The sequence below is a fragment of the Protopterus annectens genome, chromosome 2.part0 (assembly GCF_019279795.1).
Source record: "Protopterus annectens isolate FY-2018-M chromosome 2.part0, PAN1.0, whole genome shotgun sequence".
Classification (NCBI taxonomy): Eukaryota; Metazoa; Chordata; order Ceratodontiformes; family Protopteridae; genus Protopterus; species Protopterus annectens.
Window position 1 is genome coordinate 1,701,267,898 of NC_056728.1, and position 17,516 is coordinate 1,701,285,413.

Consider the following 17,516-nt stretch of genomic DNA (forward strand, 5'->3'; position numbering starts at 1 on the left):
TACTTGGTCATCTGGGTTTGATAATTAATGTCCCTGAAGGCCACAGTGGCATAACTGCATACTTTTTTCACCAGCTTCTCCATAGTCTGACTGTTTTTGTTAGAAGGAAGGAGTTTAGAAGTGGGCAAAAGCTTGGATGGCTTGTCAGCAGAAAGAGAAACCACAAAAGGGTCTGACGAAGGACACTTGCAGAGGTACTTAAAAGCCTCAGGCACTTTATAAAAATGGTCAAGTTTCTTACGGGCTGCAAGTTGGGAATCAGGAGCCAAACAGGCAGCTGCAAATGTATCCAGCAAGGCATCCAACAAAGGAGGGACAGCAGAAGATTTAGGAGATTCTATCAGCAACAGCTCATAATACCTCTTTTGAATATCATAGTACTTGTGAGCAGTTCCACTAAAAATAGTACACCATGCGAACTACTGTATCCCAAAAGGACGACTCCTCAAAGAGAGAGAGTAAGGACTCAAGGAATCCTCTTCCTCAGACCCATAGTCTAAATTAGAGGTAACTTGTGAATCCTCCCCCTCCTCTGAAGAGGAATCAGATTCCCTAGTCCTTTTGGCTGAAGTAGACCAAGGAAAGGCAAGAAGAGACACCCCCTGGGGAGGTCTTAAGGCTATAATGGCCTTTTAATAAGCCCTGGGTAAAATCCTGCCATTCCCTCGGAGGATCCTTAGCAATTGAAGGAATGTGCTTAGTTTTCTGATTTTGTTTCAGTAGGACATTAGCTCTGACCAGCCTAGTTGGCTCAGAGCCATACCTAGACTCAATAAGAGTACAGGGACCTCTTCCCTAACAAGAATCTGGAGAATCCCCCTAGGCCCTTTGAATATGATCAGCTGTGGTTCCCCCTCAATATCCGTTACAGACGTCTACAATGCCTCAGAAGACATGTGAGAAGCTGGTTCATGCCAGCCTCCAATAGGGTTGTGACAGACAAACCAATGTCAGCACCAGATGGTCTTCGGGGTCTTCACTCACAGCAAGATAGACGTCTGGCAGAGACTGGACGACAGCAGAATCAGACCAAGACATTGTTCTACATTTAAATACAGCAGATAGTTGTACCTCGGGGGTGAGTAGATTCAACCATGGTACACTGGGTCAAAAGTTTGAGATGCTGGCTCCCAAGATAAATGGATAAAGAGGACAGACAGCTGTTACTGCATTTTGGGAACAAAAGCCTGACAAATGGTACACTGGGTATGATCATGTGAAGCACCTAAGTAAAGTTAACACTTGTGATGTCCTTTATGGGAAATCTGCCTCCTACACTGACATTTTACCTTCCTGGATGACATGAATTCTAAGTAAACAAGTAAAGGAAAGGAAAGAAGGAACCCCAATGGGGCACTTATCTGTAAACAGCTTGGTAGAAATCAGCTTAGCGAAGGATGTTCAGAGTGATATTCAACTATGGCATTCAGATTGGCAGCAAAGGAGGTCTGAGTATGGAGCATATGTATGCCACTTTATGCCCTGCACCTATGTGAGGAGCATACATCTGACATATGACACTAGAGGTCTCTGGAGCGTGTGGTGCAGAGGGACTGGGATTTCTTTAGATGTAGCATTTCTAACATAGCTGGGTCAGACATGGCTTTGTAAGGCAAGCAGATAATGCCTCTTAGCAGACGATATGAGATAGAGAATAGCTGGAGGTTTTTGAGTCCGTCCATGTAGGGCATGTATTTAAGGTCTAGATCCTCTTCGTGAGGTACTTATGTGGCCTTTACAGCTGTTGCATGTGTCTAGTGAGGTACATGCCAAATGGGGCATTATACTCAATGATTGGCCTAATAAGGGAAGGGTAGAGAGAGGTGATAACTTTCTTCCTGGATGTAAAACCCTTGGTAATGAGATGTGTCACACAGAAGCTTGCCCTCAATCATCTGTACTATCTACTATTGCTTTGAGATGTAAGACACAGATATGTACAGTATCTGTAAAATACAGAGTTGCACATGTAGACTAAATCTAGCAGAAGCAGCTTTTTCAGTGCCTCTGTTCAGCCATATACAGGAATTTGTACATTTTTCTCACCTTTAGTTTTCCTTTATTAAAGGCACAGACTGAGACTTGGAATGCTGAATGACCCATATCTGCAAATACAACATTTCGTGGTTTCTCATCTAGGGCTGGAAGGTCTTGTTTATAAATACCATAAGCTAAAGCAACTGCAAAGAAGAAGAAAAAAAAGTACATTTACACAGGTACATGTAACAATTCAGATTAAAGTATTTCTTCACAACTCAAACTTTTAGAACTCAGAAAAGTTCCAAGTATCTGAATAAAGTTCTATTCTACATTCAGTCTGTAAGGATAAATAAAAGGAAATTTCAGAAACTTGCTCAGTGTCATAAAGTGACTGTGTATCTGACATTCTGATGGCTGACATGCAAAAGTGCAGTTTTTAAATGTCTAGTTGTTTTAAGTACTTATGTCACCAAGTAAAATTGTGCCTGTGTATAAATTATAGTTATGTGATGTAATCATAGTAATCAGCAGACCTGACAGTAAAACTTCAAATGTACAGTGAAGCATTTGAACTAATCAAAATAATTATACACATTCTCCTGTATTATCTATAGCATATAAAGGTTTCAGCATCAAATCCACTGCATTTAAACTGTTCCAGTTTTCATTTTTTTTCCAAAATCTTACTGATGGGATACTCTTCCAACAACACTAGCTTCAACTTATGTAACTGCTTCTACATCAGACAAGTTATCTTACCTTAGCTAGCTGATCTATGCGAGGACCCATCTTGATGGGTCTTAATGTCAGGATAAACTTTTCCACCAATTAACATCCAGCATATTTTTTCTTGAAATTCCAGAACTAGGGGAGAAGTGCACACTCACAACAGTAGTCTTCATGGTATGGGCAGCATGCATAAATGAACTCACTCTGCATTTAAATGTAGGGCAAGAACCTTTCTGTAAATCAAGATACAACCATGAAGGGACTTCCAAGATGGCTGCACATTGAGTAGCAGCTTAACTCTATCTCTCCCAGTGTGAAAACAGAAACTCAACAAAGGGTAAATTTCAGTAACTGGCTAGAAAGTGTACTGCCTGGATGACATGAAAAAAGAAATACAGCACCTGGAAAAAAAATCAGCTACAAAAAGTGAGGAAGAAACACTAAAGAAAGTTCTGCAGCTGTTAAGCAAAAGGCAGTGCAACTTCCAGACATGACATCCAGTAACCTACAGGACGATATTAGACAAATTCACAATGTCCTGGTTAAAATAAACGAAACACTGGTAGAGTATATCAACACAAACAACAAAAGGCTTGAAAAATGGAAGAAGCTTTAAACAGATACTCAGATGAGGTGATAAAGTTGCAAAAATCAGAGGATGAAATGATGAAAAGGCTGGCTGAATATCAGAATGTTCAGGAAGAGATGTTTCCAAAAATAGTAGAATTAGAGGACATAGCACATAGGGAAAACCAGAGTTTTTCAGCCATATCAGAGAAGCTAGAAGGAACAGACTGCATTAAACTTATGAAATCACAAATAAGCAACTGGACTGGTATTTCACAGCAGACAGCAGAAGTTGTTAATTGAAAGGGCACATTGTGTGTATGCTCCAAATCTGGCTATGAGAAAGCAACCTACACCTTTAATAGTAATGATGCAATCATACCATCAGAAGGAGAGGATTCTGACAAAATTGTGGCAGAAGGACAAACACTAAAAGTGGGAAACAGCAGAGTGTCTGTGGAGAATGATTACTCACTGTACACCAGACAGAAGAGCAGTAAATTCATCCCACTATTCAGAGAATGTCATGATGCAATCATGAGATTCAAACTCATTTACTCAGGTGTCTCTTCAAGGTATTCTTCCCTGGAAGAACAAAATAATTTTCTGATGAAGTATATGCTAAGGAGGAAATACAAAAGTTTGTATAACAAAAAATGAGCTGTGAAACAGAATGAGATTCTGCATCTTGTTCTTCTGGTAATAAAGACCACAGGGAGACTGTACCTGTGAAACCTTTTCCATGTTTCCAATGGAAAATGTTGGAGAGAAGGAAGGGAGCACGAGAGTTCACTAGAAGAACCAGGAGTATGTTGGAAATAAAGTAGAGGCAGGATATGGGAGATGGAGATGGAGATGAACAGTAATAATTAAAATCAGTAACAATGTGGGATTATAATGCAATAATTACATTTGTGAAATATGACAGAACAAAACATCTGGAAATATTAGAGTTTTTTCAGGATTTGTAGGATTTGTAGGGGACAAGTATATGCCCTACTTCATGTAATTTATGCTTGGAAAAATGCTTTGGGGAGGTAAAATGCTCTTTTTCTCCCCTCTGCATCATCCTATGACTACCTAGCCAGTGCCCCATATCTACTGCTGGTTCTACCAGCCACCTTCTACCTTTCTAGACTTCGTCTGTTAGAGCTGGAGATGACACAGATATATGCAGGCCTCTAAAATATGCAACAAAATCTACAAGATTTAAGATTTTTGCTTGGAAATGCCTACACAGTGTTCATAGCTCCCAACCGTACCGAATTACTCTGTTTTTACCGAGTTTTGGGTCCAAATAATGGGGTGCCACAATTCCCGAGTGGCACCCCTTCATTTCTGAATTTTCCCAGCTTTTTAAAAAAAATTTCCTTTTCGCAGACGTCATGACATGCGCGATGACATCAGCTCAGTCAACCTGTCAGAATTGAACTCAAGGGCTTATATTTTTGGCTGGCTGCTTCACTGTTTATTTGACTGGATCTGATAAATGCTGGCTGCTTCACTGTTTATTTGAATGGATCTGATATGCAAGCAGGAACCGGCTAGTAAGTGCTTCAATGGTGGAAACTGCAAGTTTATTTGAATGGATCTGAGTAGTATGGTCTCGGAGTTGGTATATTTAAGTAGTGGGGGGTGTGGGGGGGTGCAGGGGGGCTTGCCCCCCTACACCATTTAGTTTTTTTTATTGTTTTTATTTTTTTTGTGTGAACATTCGATGTTTTAACAGTTCGATCACTAAAGGTCGACCTTTAGTGATTCAAACTGTTAAATATTCAATGTTCTAATATAGATGATATTAGAGAATACATGTATGTTTCTTGTTTTGTGTGCAAGGGGCCTATGATTTCAAAACAGCCCAAAGGTAATCTTTATCCACCACTGGCCAGATGCATTTTCTTTGGATGTGGTGTGAGTTTCAATGAATGTGAGTTTCAAGGGCAGAGAAGTTTTAATGCCAAGTCTAGTTTCACTGTGAGACAGTATTGCTTTGTTTAGCAGATATCTATTGGTGTTTGTGCATTGTGCTATAAAATGTAAAAATAAAATCCAAATAATCATCGTAGAAATAAAGCAGTTTGCACACATTAATGTTTATGGTAAATGGGGCAAAATAGCCAGGTAATGGGACATTGGAATGGCTACAGGGGGACTCTGGTGCCATATTTTGGTTGTCTGTTCTTCAGTTTGCATTTGAAAGTTGGTATCCCACAATTCCATTGGAGTGGGCGGGTTTAAGTATTTATGTATGCAAATTGTACATTACTCAGCATACACATTTGTACCTATTTTTCATGGGCCTTGCCCAGATTTTTGATGTTTCCAGTTTGAGAGGTATGATACTGTTATACCCCAAGTTGACTGCACAGAATCTTTCCTCAGGTAGACAGCAAATGTTGGAGATGTGATGGTAAGAAAGAGGTAATTAGGAACACATTTTCTGGGACTGCAGTGAGTTGGCAGGCTTTAAGGATTCCTTACGGGATACACTGTTGAAGATGCTAGGTGGGTGGACTGGAGTGACAAGTGAGATGATCTTTCTCAGCTGTGATATAGAATCAGAATTGCCTAGACATGGTAAGGCCTTGCTATGTCTAATTATGGTGGCTGCCAAAAAAAAGCAATTACTAGAAAATGGACATCCAAATCTAAACCAACTATACCAGAAGTAGTGAACATAGTAGCAGAGATAAAACAACTGGAACTGAGATATTTAGAAAAAGATAGGAGCAAACTTCACAGGAAAAATGGGAATTGTGTGAACAATACATTCAGGGGAGGAATGAGGTTTAAAAGAAGGCAGTACTTAAATGAGCTATGTAATGTTTGACTGAAAATGATTGGGTAAATTATAACTGATGTATAATGTTTGCACCTGGGAGTGTATTAATATAGTTTGTGATGCAAAATGCTTGCAACTAGGATTGTGTTGGTGTGGTTTGTTTTCATTTATATAAATGTATATTTGCCTACATCATAAGTGATAGTTTAATAAAGATGCCTCTTGTTTAAAAAAAAGGGCAGGAAATTAATAATGTTGCTTAAGTTATATGACATTTAACAATACATATGAAGTATAATGTTTGTAAACATGAACTTGTTAACACAGTTTGGTTCCTTTTATATAAATGTAAATTTGCCTGTGTCACAAGTAATAATTCAATAAAGGTGTTTTAAAAAACAAATAATACAACCATGAACATTCAGCACCCACAATTACAATTTATACAAAGCTGCCCAACTTATAAGGAATCCCATAAGATGAGGATGTGGAAGGAACCACCTACCTAAGGAGTTGGTGACAGAGGGAGATTATTCCTAGTCCATAAAGAAAGGTCCTCTCATAAAGCAACTGATTCATTAAGAACATCTGTGTTACAGCTACCATTAAGAATCCTCTGTGACATGTCCTATGCTCAAGATGAATACCAGTCAGTAAGGCACCAGGATGAAAGAAGTACTTGTTTCAGACAGCTACTCTTAAACAGGATGGCACACTGACAGAAACAAGACCAGCAGGGGTCGTGGATCCTACCCAATGGTACAACAGCTGCAAAACTTCTACATACAATTGACTGGTAAGTGCAAGCTTTAGCTTTTGTAATGACAGGTAGTTTAATCACAGATCTATCCAACCACGTACACAACCACTTCACTAACAACAACATCTGCCCAGGGAGCTATAGGCTTCCATTTCTCTATCTCTCTCTGTTCCCAGTTCCAGCCCTCCCCATAAAAAGAAAAAGAAGTTAGCAGATTCAAAGATTAGAAAAAGACCACTTTCTCAGGAGGAGAAGATGCCAACTCTCATGGAGGTGCTATCCACAAGACGGACACAGACATCTGATTATGTACATGCAGAGGTATACTGTGATGGCCCATTGCATACCCACCTCTTGGGAACTACAGGCATGTGTAGGGAATGCTAGGTCTTAAATAACAAAACTCCCAATCCCCAGCACATAAATGAGAACTTCTACTCCTGGGTTACTCAATTCTCACCGCAAGGGAGCAAGTGGGTCCTTAGCACTCTCACTTCAAGGAACAAATGTGTCAATGGAGTGGTTAGAGGATGTGAGCAGAGGACAGGTCCTTCCACACACAAAAAAAAAAAAAAAAATGAAAAAAGAAAATCCTACTCAAGAAAAGTGGAAATGAGATGGGTGACCTGACAAGTAGAGGAAGGTAATGAGTCCTGCAGCTGCTGGCCTAAAGCTTCACAGATATGAAGGAGACATATGTAGCCACAAAGAAAGGAATTTGGCCACTAAGAATGCACTATTAAACTCTGCAGTACAACAGTGAGGTCCCTCGGTGGGGATGGAGCTTTAGTGGATGGCCTCAACAAGAAAATGCCCTTCATAAATGCTTTGCATAATCTAAAGGTAGACAAGGATCGAGACTGGCTACTTGCATGAACATTGGAAATTGCTGCTAGTTGAAGTTTGATGGTAGAAAAACTTGCTCCTTTTTTGAACAGAGTACTAAGAAAAAGCAAAATGTCTGAAACAGGCACCAAGAAGGGATCAAGATGCTTTAGATGAGACCAGAGGAAGGGAAGCCACACTGAGTTATTTATAGCACTTTTATTTTACTCACTGTGTGCGAGGTATTAAGTAGAATTTTCTACAATTGTTAAGCATCTGGTTGGGTTTGTTTGTTCTGATTTCCTGCTAGGAATGTATCATATAACTTGTTTGCATTTAAAAGCATTCTCTAGAGTCTCCTTGATCCTTTATCTGTTTAAACATTTCTGCAGTTTCTTTCTACCTAAGTAGTGTTGGTAGTGTAGCATTGTCCATACTCAGGCTTGTGTTTTGGGCCTAGTTGTTTGTTGTTAGAGGCTGTGTGTCTGAGCATATGTCCCAGGTCATCATAGCTTAGCCAAGGCCAGTATAGTATTTCAGTGAGAGTGAACTGTTTGTGGTCATTGGCTGACTGGGGTTGCCTGGACTACGCCTTGGAATAAGCACCTCATTGGTTCTTTCAAGCTTTTTTTAAAGTTGTTTCAGGTTTCAACTTTGTTACTTAGAAGTTAACTTGCGACTTGTTTCTGCCATTTCACACTGAGCTAATCGGAGGAAGGGCTCTGAGCTAACAAATCTGAGATATATAACTACGTATCCTGTTTTTTGCTTATTTCCGAGTTATTTATAGCACTTTTATTTTACACACTGTGTGTGAGGTATTACGTAGAATTTTCTACAACTGTTTTTATACTTGGTGGCTTTGCAGTTGCCCACCCCTACTGTAAATTTTATCTGGGGCACTCCTCCCATTCTAGTGTCATTACCTCATTCTACCTATTCCAGGGAGAACATTTGAGAAGGCCAACCCAGTTAGCTTCTGCTCCTCCTTTCCCCTTTCCACTTTACAAATATATATATATATATATATATATATATATATATATATATATTTTCTAAGTTTGTTTCCTGCTTTTCCGATAAGTTGTCTAGTCCAGATACGGATTTGCTGTATCCAGGACTGTTTGTAAGCTTCTGAGCCCCCAAGCCTTTCTGTGTTGGAGGGAAGCCTTCTAGCTTATTTTTTTTCTTAGAACTAGCCAGTTTTCTAGTTTCAGCACTCAAATCTGTTTCTTTGAGCTCAGCACTTGTTCAGAACTCATTGTAAGCACTAAATAAGCTACAAATTACTACAGCACTCAACTTTCCTCACTTGTCTAGAGGAAAACAGATTTTAGTACTTAATAAATAAGCACCTATCCAGGCATGTCTAAGGGTCATCTCCTGGTGTTTTCTCCTGTCTACCTGATTAATCTGGGCATCTTGGGGCAATGCAGTAATTGCCTCACGTACACAGACAACCCTCTCCTCCTACCACCCAACACTACAACCTGTGAGAGATGCACTTATGTAGCCAAACTGGAAGCAAAGCTCTCTTCACCCAAGACTGGACTAGACAGTCAAGAGGAGAAGGTACACACTTGCACCACATCACATAGTCCCTCAAAACCTACACCACCAAAACACACACATAGAACCACAAAACACACACCTACATTCATGGAGGCTCTCAAAAAAATCTACCCAAGCAACAGAGACCTCCAAAGCAGAAACGCAAGCAACCTCCACCCCCCAACACAAAGCAAATGACACATAGCCCACAAACTCAGTGTGCCACTGAAGCACAGTCCATAAGGCATAACAACGTACCTAACACTATAGTCATAAGTGACTCTATAGTCAGGCACACTGATGTTCCACTCACCAGGCTAAACAAGGAGAAAGTCTGTCAGCTGCCTGCCAGGTGCCAGGATCTGCCACATAACACATGCACTCTATTGTCCATGTTGGTGTGAATGACCTGAGACGTACCTCCCTGGACTACATGAAAAGAGACATGGAGGAGCTTTCTGATCTTGTAGCCCAGGCAGTTATGACCCTAGCCCTGAGTAGCATCCTGCCATCACCCAGAATGAGAACACAGTACAAGGACAAAATGATCGACTTCAACAATTGGCTAAGCTTCTGGTGTCATTCTAAGGGGATCCAGTATCTGTCTGCCTGGGATGAGATGATCGACAAACCACAATGCTTTGCTAGAGATGGCCTGCAACTGTCGCCCTTGGGATTCCGGATACTGGCTAAGGCTCTTGCCACCCCTACAGTGCCTTTTTTAGGCAAGACTCAAATGACAAATTCACCACTGTAACAGGTACAAGCAAGCAAAATCTGAGGGTAATGCTACTCAATGCTAGAAGTCTAAACCTCAAAATGCACTCACTCGAGGCACTCCTTAAAATCGAGAACATCGACATCTGTGCAGTGACAGAGACCTGGTTCAAGGCTCCAGAGAGCAGCCCTGCATTACCAGGCTATAATTCATACCACATCTTTCGGCCACCTAACTTGGACTGAAGCACTAAAGGCGGAGGCGTGTCCATATTCATTAAGGATATCCACACCTCCAGGCTAGTTGCTCAGCATAATGCATCTGAGATTATTCAACTGCAACCAACTCTGGGCAAGACCGCAATGCAAACTGTAGCTTGCTACAGATCCCCCACCATGCCCCAGGATTCCCACTCCTCATTTCTTGATGCACTGGAAAATATTAGGGTACAACCTAACACCCTAATAATGGGCGATTTCAACTACCCCACCATTAACTGGGAAAACTACTCTTGTACCAACTCTTGTGCTCAACGTTTTCTGGAATTCATAAATTCCAATGCCTTGGATCAACTTATCCACACCTCCACCAGGGGCAACAATATCCTAGACCTGGTCATTACCAACATGGGCAACCTGTGTTCCACACCAGAGGTCAATTCCTCGTTGGTCAGATCCGACCATAAGCAAATCACCCTAGACATCCACATCCCAGCCCCACCCCCCATTAGGGAAACCACTGTAAAAAATTTCTCCAAAACCAATTTCATGCTTCTTAAGACAGAAGTGGCACTCTTCACGACACCCATGCTGATGGACAATAGAGTGCATGGATCGTGCAATCCCTAACAGAACCAAGATGCTATCCTCCAAAAAAAAGGAAGCCAATCTGGTGGTCCCCTGCTATAAACTAACTCTACAACAGAAGGAAGAAACTGTTGCAAAAAAGAGTAAAATCCCATGATTGGAAGAACTCCGCGGTCAGCCTCAGTAAGAAGCTGAGATCCCTCATAAAATCCTCCAAAATCACCACTGATTCTAAAGACATCCACAAAGCATTCTATAGCTATGTCAAGAATCTCAATGCCAACACTCAGATCTGCTTGAGTTACAGCACAATGGCACTAAATATACAGTACCAACTGATATTGCCAACATCCTGGCAGATAGGTTCAGTGCTAACTTTACCCCTCTCTCATCCCCTAAAGGGCCCATCTCTATACCGGAAGAATGCACAGTACCTGTAATCACGGCTGCACAGGTAAAAAAACACACTCTCTAAAGCCAAGAACACAGCATCCATGGGACCAGACAACTACCCAGGCTACATTCTACATGAACTACAGAATGAATGGCACCCCACCTAAGTACCATGTCCAATCATAGCCTCACCTTCGGCTTTGTGCCCACTGAATGGCGCACAGCAACGGTTATCCCACTCCACAAAGGGGGAGCGACCACGGACCCCGGGAACTACCGACCCATTAGCCTGACGAGCCTGGTCTGCAAGGCTATGGGGCGTATCATCATGGAACTTATAAACAATGACATTGGTAATCTCCAAACTCTGGACCCTACCCAGTTTGGGTTTGTAAAAGGCAGATCATGTCTCCTAAACCTAATAGACTTCTTTGAAGCGGTCACCAAAGCTGTAGATGAGGGTAAGGTGATACACACAGCCTATCTAGATCTCGCCAAGGCTTTCGACACCATACCCCACTCTGGAATTATAGACAAACTCACTAAACCAGGTATAAATCCCTATGTCACAAGATGGGTTGCCAACTGGCTCACTGACCGAACTCACACTGTGAAAGTAGCAGACTCTAAATCCAACTTCAGACCAGTGACAAGTGGAGTTCAGTCCTAGGTCCTCTCCTGTTTGGTATATACTTCTCTAAAGTACAGGCTAACACAGAAGGTCTTTGGCTAACAGAGTTAGCAGATGACTGCAAACTAGGAGCCATAATCAAAATCTCCTAACGATGTGGATATCCTACAAAAGGGCCTCACTGAGACAGATGCCTGGTGTCAAAGCCATGGCCTCAAGCTCAATGCCAAAAAGGGCACGGTCATCCCTTTTGGTAAAAACTCTGTACCCATGAACTCCCACATAGGCAGTAGTCTACTTAACACTGAAAGTGTGATAAGAGACCTTGGGACACAGGTGGACAGTAGTCTCTCCTTTGATAACCACATTACCGCAGTAGTCAGGAAATCCTTCTACATGGCAAACCACACCACAAAAGGTTTCTCATCCAGGAAAAAAGAAGTCATTGTTCCCCTCTACTCGTCACTCATTAGACCCATTATAGAGTACAATGCCCCTTTTGGTATGTAACTCACAAGACATCTACAACAACTGGAAAGGCCACAGAAATACCTCACAAAGAGGATTACCAGCCTCAAACAGATGCCCTACGCAGACCGTCTCAAAAAACTCCAGCTTTACTCTGTCGCATATCGCCTACTCAGAGGCGATCTCTGCCTAACATACAAAGCTATGTCAAACCCAGAGCTGCTGGACATGCTCCACGTAAAGAAATCCCAATCCCTCCGAGCTACACGCTCTAGGGACCTAAACCTTGTCACCACAATAAACAGAACATGCTGGAGGGATAGATTCCTGTCTGATAGACTTCCCATACTCTGGAACAAACTACCTATCTACATCAAACAAACCTCCTCATTAGCACTCTTCAAGAAAAATCTTGATGATTGGATGGGAGATAGGAAATTCAACCCGGGGATCACTTCTGTGGCTCTGCTTGACAGGGGCACAGGAAAATAATTTTCTTGGGTGGCAAAAGCCAGGGTACCATTTGGCTAGGCTTATATAGGCCCTAGGGCCAATAGCCTAGTACCTACCTATGAACCTACTTGCAGCCCAAACAACGAACCTTCTCCACTTACTGTTGTAGACCTTCTTAGTAGACACTTTTTGAGAGCCTAGAATGATGTTGCAAACCAGGGAGGCAAGCCTGGACTGCCTTTCTATGGTTGGAATTGGGGAAACCATGTAGTCAGTTTGTCGGCCTGAAGATTGGGATGCTGCAATCCTGATGGGTGAGAGAGGAGATCCAGTCTTAGCTCCAGTATCCACTGAAGATGCGTTAGATGAGACCAGAGGAAGGGAAGCCAAATCAGTCAGCATAAAAACTAAACTCAATCTTTCTCATAGTTCTAGGATGTGTAACAGAGGTAACAGTCCACACATACCTACAGGCACTACATGATCTGCATGCATAAATGCCTCTCCTTTTAGAATGTACCCTGTCTATATAGTTCTGTGTATAAAGTAGACACTGCTTCAGGGTTTTATTGTTTTTAAAAGAGAATCGTGGATGGGGTCCAACTACATTACCTACACTTGGGTCCGTAATAAGTATTGGCCAGTTCTTTTTCACCACATCACAAATGACATTAATATTACTTGAATACGTTAAAGTTACCCTATTTACATTGCCTTCAGCTAAACATTTCCCATTAGCTTGTTGGTCCACGGAGTCAGAGAAATAAGGTCTAATCTCATTCCCAGTGGCAGATCTAACCTTATTAATAGCTTTTTCAATGACCCCTATTTTACAGCCATACTCTAACAATTCTACATGTAAAGTATCCAGAGCTTATTCCAGCTTAGTTTCATTTGTGTGCAGTCTCATTACTCTGAGCACTTGGGCAATAAAACCCTGAAGCAACATCTATGTCATAGTCTGAAAGGAGAGGCACGTATGCATGCAGATCGTGTAGTGCCTGTAGGCATGTGTGGACGGTTACCTCTGTTACACATCCTAGAACTATGAGAAAGATTGAGTTTAGTTTTTATGCTGACTGCACAGATAAGAACATAGTCTATTGGGCACAGTGCATTGTATATGAAGGGTTCTACATTGGGAAAACCAATCGAACGTTGAAAGAAAAAGTACTTGAGCATAATAATGATGTACGCAATATGAAAGAATGTAACGAGTTAGCCAAACGTGATGGAAACTGATGAAACCCATCAATTTAATTTTTGGTTCTGCATAAAGTTGGTATTAATATAAGAGGAGGTGATACAGCTAATGAAACAGAATACATTGAGTTAAGATGGATTCTTGACCTGTGGGCTACTGTATACCCATGTCTGAATAATGCTGTGTCTTTAAAACCTGCTCTTAACAGGAGAGGATTGCACCATGTGACTTGACATCTTTTAATTGTGTGGCTGGTTACCTGTATATAAGGCTTTATCATTTTTTATGGTCTGAAAAAGTGGGTATGCCGCGAAAGTGCTCACCAGTTTGTTTTGTGTACATTTATTACTGTTATTAAAACTGTTTTTACTCAACTTCAGCCTTCTGGACGTCCATTTTTTTAATACTGAAAAAACTGATGCCTCATGGAAGCGGTAAGGAGCCATTCGTCTAAGTAAGGAAACACCCAGAATCCTTTGAATCTCATGTGAGCTGCTAAGACTGCCATGCATTCGCCAACTTGGGGGGCTGTGGTGAGCCCAAAGGGCAGTGCTCTGAACTGAAAATGATTGGCTTGAGAGGAGCACACTAAATAATTTCTAATTACCAAAGGTTGAAAAGAGTGAAAAACAATATAAATTGTTAAGAGACCACATCTTCCGTCTGGCTTTGAACACGGGAAACAAAATCTGAGGTGCTTGGGTGGGTGCAGTGTAGTATGTGTAAAAGGGAGGAGGCAGACAGTCAGATCCAAGTCTGGAAGATGTGGCTGAGCTAGATATGAGGGTCGGATCCAACACCCTATCGTGGGGAGGAATGAAGTGGACAAAATCTGATCAATATTTAAAATCTGTTGATATTTTTGGGCCTTTGTCCCCCATTTCCCCCATTATTTTAGGCTTTGTCCAGATTTCTTGCGCTAACAGATTGAGAGGTATAGTGAGAAGACAGCGTGGAATGTTTACGGGAGGATTATATTTGGCAACAGTACATCCTTATTACTGCAAATGTAAAAAACATTGCAGCTTGATAAAAATGGAGATCAGGGAGCATAACACGAAGTATACATTCTCAGAATGTAACAAAACAATGCACTTAGTATTAGTTTGACAGAGTTTTAGCTGCTAAATACATGCAAAATAATAAATGCTGTTAACATGTTAGAGCAGCAGTAAAACACTTATAAAAAAGGAGTCCTCTTATTTGTTAATGTGGGCCAATAAATAACACACTAATCAAAATAATTCTATACAGCCTCTTAACTCTATAACATATAAAGCATCCAGGCAGCAAAAGCATTGCATCACTTGAAGGTATTAAGCATAAAGAATAGTTGTGTAGGAACTTACCATAACCTTAGATGTCCTTCACTTCCATATTGCAGTATTCATAACAGTAGGGAGGTGGCTGCCTGCAGCACTGGACATGCAGCACCGGACATCCAGTCAGTATACCAAAGTCTTAGGATAAGGGGTACCGTCTGCTATAAATGTGACATCTGCACTTACCCAACCCAGAACTGACTGCCACATACAGTAGTACCTCGGGGATGCTAGAAGAAAAGGAAGCGTTTCAGACCCACATATAACATCAGTCAAGGAGGTAAGTAAATTAGAGAGGTATGTTGCAGCTGTTGTTGTGCCCTATTTGGATGTAAGGAAGCAAGGGAAAGCCCACACAAGAAGGGATGAACAAATGAAAGAGGGGGTAGGAGGGGGGGACTGAATACTGCAACACGGAAGAGAAGGACATCTAAGGTTATGGTAAGTTCTTACACAACTACTCTATGTTCTTCTATTTTCATGTTGCAGTATTCATAGCAGTAGGGAGAGTACCAAAGCTTTAGGTAGACGCCTGGCAGGCAGGTTGGGAGGCAGGGTCAATGTGACCCTGTAAAATTGATCTTGCAAACCCAGCACTGGCTCTAGAAATCAAATCTAGTTTGTAATGCTTGGTGAAAGTATGTACAGAAGACCAAGTGACCGCCTCCAGAATGGAAGTGTAGTGAACACCCCTAAAAAAGGCTTTTGAAGATGAGATGCAGCTGCTCTAGCAGAGTGAGCTCTCACACTGGAATTACATTTTTTCCATGAAAGGAATAGCAAAAAGGGGTTGCCTTAGAAATCCATGAGGCAATTGTCTGTTTTGACACTGCCTTCCCCAAGGCCTTACGGTGAAAGGAGACAAAAAGCTGGTCAGACTTTCTAATGGATTTGGTCTCGTCCAGGTAATACTGTAGTTGTCTATGAACATATAAGGAATGCAAAGTTCTTTCTGATGAGTTTTGAGGTTGAGGGGTCAAAACAGGTAGATTAATGGTCTGATTCAAGGAGAGCTCATTAACCACCTAAGGCATGACAGAAGGATTTGTCCTGAGGGAGACCCTGTCTCTATGGAAGATGAGGTAAGGAAGAGTGGCCTAAGTGCTTGGATTTCCGGGACCCTCCTAGCAGATGTAAGGGCCACCAGCAGTACTGTTTTCCAAGTACATAGTTTAAGTGATGCTGAGTGGGCTGGTTCAAATGGAGGCAGTGTGAATTTTTCTAGCACAAAATTAAGACCTCGTGATGAAGGGATAGGTCTACAAGGGGGTCTGATATGAAGAACCCCTTTTAAGAAGAGTTTTACCTCTAACCTGGATGCCAAAGGAGGTACCAAAGGAAGGCAGGCAGAGAGGGCTGACAAATGCACTTTTACAGAAGAGTACGTCAGTCCTGAATGTAGAAGCTCACACAAGTAAGAAAGGACCATGGGTACTGGAACAAGAAAAGGGTCCTGTTTGTTCTTGAGACACCATCTGGAGAATCTTTTTCCATTTTGATACATAATTTCTCCTAGTACTAGGTTTCCTGGCCTCCTGCAGGACATTGAGTGCGTCCTCTGAATACCGACCGGTGTTTAAGGGGATCAAAATTCTATCACCCATAGGGTCAGCTTGAGGTTGAGCACTTGAGGGTTGATGAGAGACCCCCCTGTCTTGTTTGAGTAGGTTGAATCGATGAGGTAACCTGTGGTGATTGCCCTTGGCTAATAAGTATTTAGGGGAAACCAATGCTGCCTTGGCTAAAAGAGGGTGACCAGCAGGATTTTTGGTTTGTCTCTGTGGATCTTCAGAAAGACTTTCAATCAGTGTGAAGGGGGGAGGGCATAAAGAGACATCCCCACCCATGAAAAAGAAAAGGCGTCCACCTTCCAAGCCTGTGGATGTAGGTTTCTGGTGCAAAACAGAGGCATCTGACTGTTCTGTGAGGAGGCAAACAGATCTGCCTGTGGAATACCCCACCTGTGAATCCAAGAAGACCTCCCTGTGAAGCATCCATTCATAAGAGGGTACTGCGGTTCTGCTAAATGTGTCTGCCATCACATTCTCTGCTGAAGGAATGTATACAGTTTGCAGGTGAATGTGTAGTTTTGCCGCTAGGGACCAAATCTGAATTGCTAAGGTGCAAAGTGGATAGGACCTTGTCCCTCCCTGCTTGTTGATATACCACAGAACAGTCATATTGTCTGTGACTACCTTCAAGGTGCCTAATAGGAGAATTTGTTGGCATGTTTATAGTACCAAGAGAAGGGCCTCAGTTCTTTGATACTGATGTGGTCCCTTTATCTCTGGGTGGACCAATCTCCCTGAACTTTGTTCTAGTTGCTG

The 17,516-nt window shown here is 41.8% G+C and overlaps 1 protein-coding gene across 1 annotated transcript in view; it reads right to left on the reverse strand.

Annotated features, from left to right (window-relative positions):
• HSPA4L (heat shock protein family A (Hsp70) member 4 like) overlaps nucleotides 1–17,516 on the reverse strand; it is a 2,148,355-nt gene that overhangs the window by 1,429,507 nt on the left and 701,332 nt on the right. The window contains exon 6 of the mRNA XM_044061754.1: nucleotides 2,047–2,180. Coding sequence (XP_043917689.1) covers nucleotides 2,047–2,180 — 134 coding nt within the window. The remainder of the gene's footprint in view (nucleotides 1–2,046; nucleotides 2,181–17,516) is intronic.